At 55.5% G+C, this 1,960-nt stretch overlaps 1 protein-coding gene across 1 annotated transcript in view; it reads right to left on the bottom strand.

Moving 5' to 3' along the window:
• The window catches only part of ABL1 (ABL proto-oncogene 1, non-receptor tyrosine kinase), a 136,108-nt gene that overhangs the window by 10,645 nt on the left and 123,503 nt on the right, over positions 1 to 1,960 (bottom strand). The window contains 1 exon segment of the mRNA XM_077768398.1: positions 462 to 646. Within this exon segment, the coding sequence (XP_077624524.1) occupies positions 462 to 646 (185 nt within the window).

Raw genomic sequence — 1,960 nt, 5'->3', positions numbered from 1 at the left:
TGCCTTCTTCGGGGTACGCGTACTACCTGCCACAATAAATTCTTTAACAGAAGATAAAAATAAAACACTGGCCCGTGAAGCCTCAGAGGGCGAGATCCTATTTAAGTCCAAACCAAACTACAGAGAATTGTGGGTGCCTGCAGGGCGCACTAACTGCCCCCCCAAACCCAAGCGGCAAGCTCAGGCTGGAGACGGTAAGTTGCGGGGAGGGGGTAAGAAGGGTAATCTGAATCACTTTGGAAGAGAAAGCTTGCTTTTACTTCATTTTGAAGAGAAAACAGAGGAGTAAAGACTGTAAAGTGAGAAAGAAAGAAAAAAACCTAGGAGAATCAAGTAATGAAGGGAAATAAATGAAAGAGCGAGAGCGAGAGAGAGGCAGCGGAAAGGCAGGGAGAGAGAGAACAGCGGGATGAGGAGCCCACGCTTGTGGGCGGGGGCTGACCGGGAGCAGCAGCCCTTACCCCAGACGTCAGACTTGATGGAGAACTTGTTGTAGGCCAGGCTCTCCGGCGCCGTCCACTTGATGGGGAACTTGGCCCCGGCGTGGGCTGTGTACGTGTCCCCCGTCATTAACCTGCTCAGGCCGAAATCAGCCACCTTCACCAAGTGGTTCTCCCCTACCAGGCAGTTCCGGGCAGCGAGGTCTCTGGGGAAAAAGAGACAGTTCATCCGTGAGAGCTGTGGCCAGCGTTCCCGGCTCTGCGAATGCAGTGACACGGGGCGAAGGCGCCCTCCCGACGATGGCGTCCAGCCTCCCCGGCAACCTGTGCCTTGGCATCCGCCACAGACAGAGGCGGTAGAGGGTGGGCGGGAGCAGGTTCATGACCCTGGGCCTCAGTGACCGCACCCACAACATGAAGAGGGGAGCAGCGGCGCCTGCTTCGTAGGCTTGTTGTGAGCGGTCGCGACTTAATACCGGAAGCGCCGTGACGCCTGCCCGCCTATCCGCAGGCACCTAAGGCTCTGCTCAGTGAGGACGGCTCTCCGCAGGCACGGGGAACAAACGCACCAGCCAGTCCTCAACTGGGAGAAGCTTCCATCGGAGGAAGCCCCCATGTGGCCCATCCAGACTGGACAGAGGACAATATAAAGCCCAGAGCGTCCCGCCCCCCAAACTGTGTTTTCCTACTTTCCTCTTTCCTCTTGATGCGTATCTGAACACATCCTAAAGATTCTTTTCTGTATAATCAGCTTCCTCTCGCCTCCTGAGTCTCCCAGGGAGCTGGGAGTCTAATCTCTGGTTCGTGGATGTTAACCATGAAATCACAAGGCAAAATGGGGACAGGGGGATGGAAGAGGCAGCACCTTCGGGCGATGGTGGCGTAAGATGGCCCGATCATCAGCGATCAGAGAAATTAAACACAGAAGGGACTCGACGACTCATGCCTAATAGGATTCTGGTAAAGCGCGTTAAGCCTGTGAAACGGAGAGGGAACGGGCGTAGCCACGCAGAGCGAACCAGAAGTCAAGAAATCTCAATTTGCAGCCTGAGAGGCTTCACCTTTTGAGTGACAGGAGGGTCTGAAATCAGGCTCCCGTGCAGCTCAGGAAATTGGTCTTACAAGAAAGCGCCCACGTCTCACACTCTCTCCTCTCGTTCTTCACTATGAAATCGCATGTACGGGTTTCCTACCTGAGCTAATTGGGGTAGGAAAGTTGACGGCAGTGGCGCGGAGAACATCGTGAATGAAAGACACCGGCAGAGCCCATCGGCCTCTGTCCTGTGCGGGCTGTCACTTTGCTGGGAAGCCATTTCCACCGGCCAAGAATGTGGACACCGAGATAATTACGGCACGCTTGAAGGTCAAAACCCTCCAGGCTTTAAGCCAGCAAAGACGCTGAATTCCGAACCACACCGACGCGGTTCTGACAATCGTGGGCACGTCCCTGAACCAGAGGACGGCAAGTTAAGTGGAGGAGGGAATAAGGGGGGGGGGGGGGGGGGGGGAAGAGGCCACGG

This window comes from Crocuta crocuta, unplaced genomic scaffold (genome assembly GCF_008692635.1).
Source record: "Crocuta crocuta isolate KB4526 unplaced genomic scaffold, BGI_CrCroc_1.0 scaffold35, whole genome shotgun sequence".
NCBI classification, from domain to species: domain Eukaryota; kingdom Metazoa; phylum Chordata; class Mammalia; order Carnivora; family Hyaenidae; genus Crocuta; species Crocuta crocuta.
This window is presented reverse-complemented; position numbering and strand designations above follow the sequence as displayed.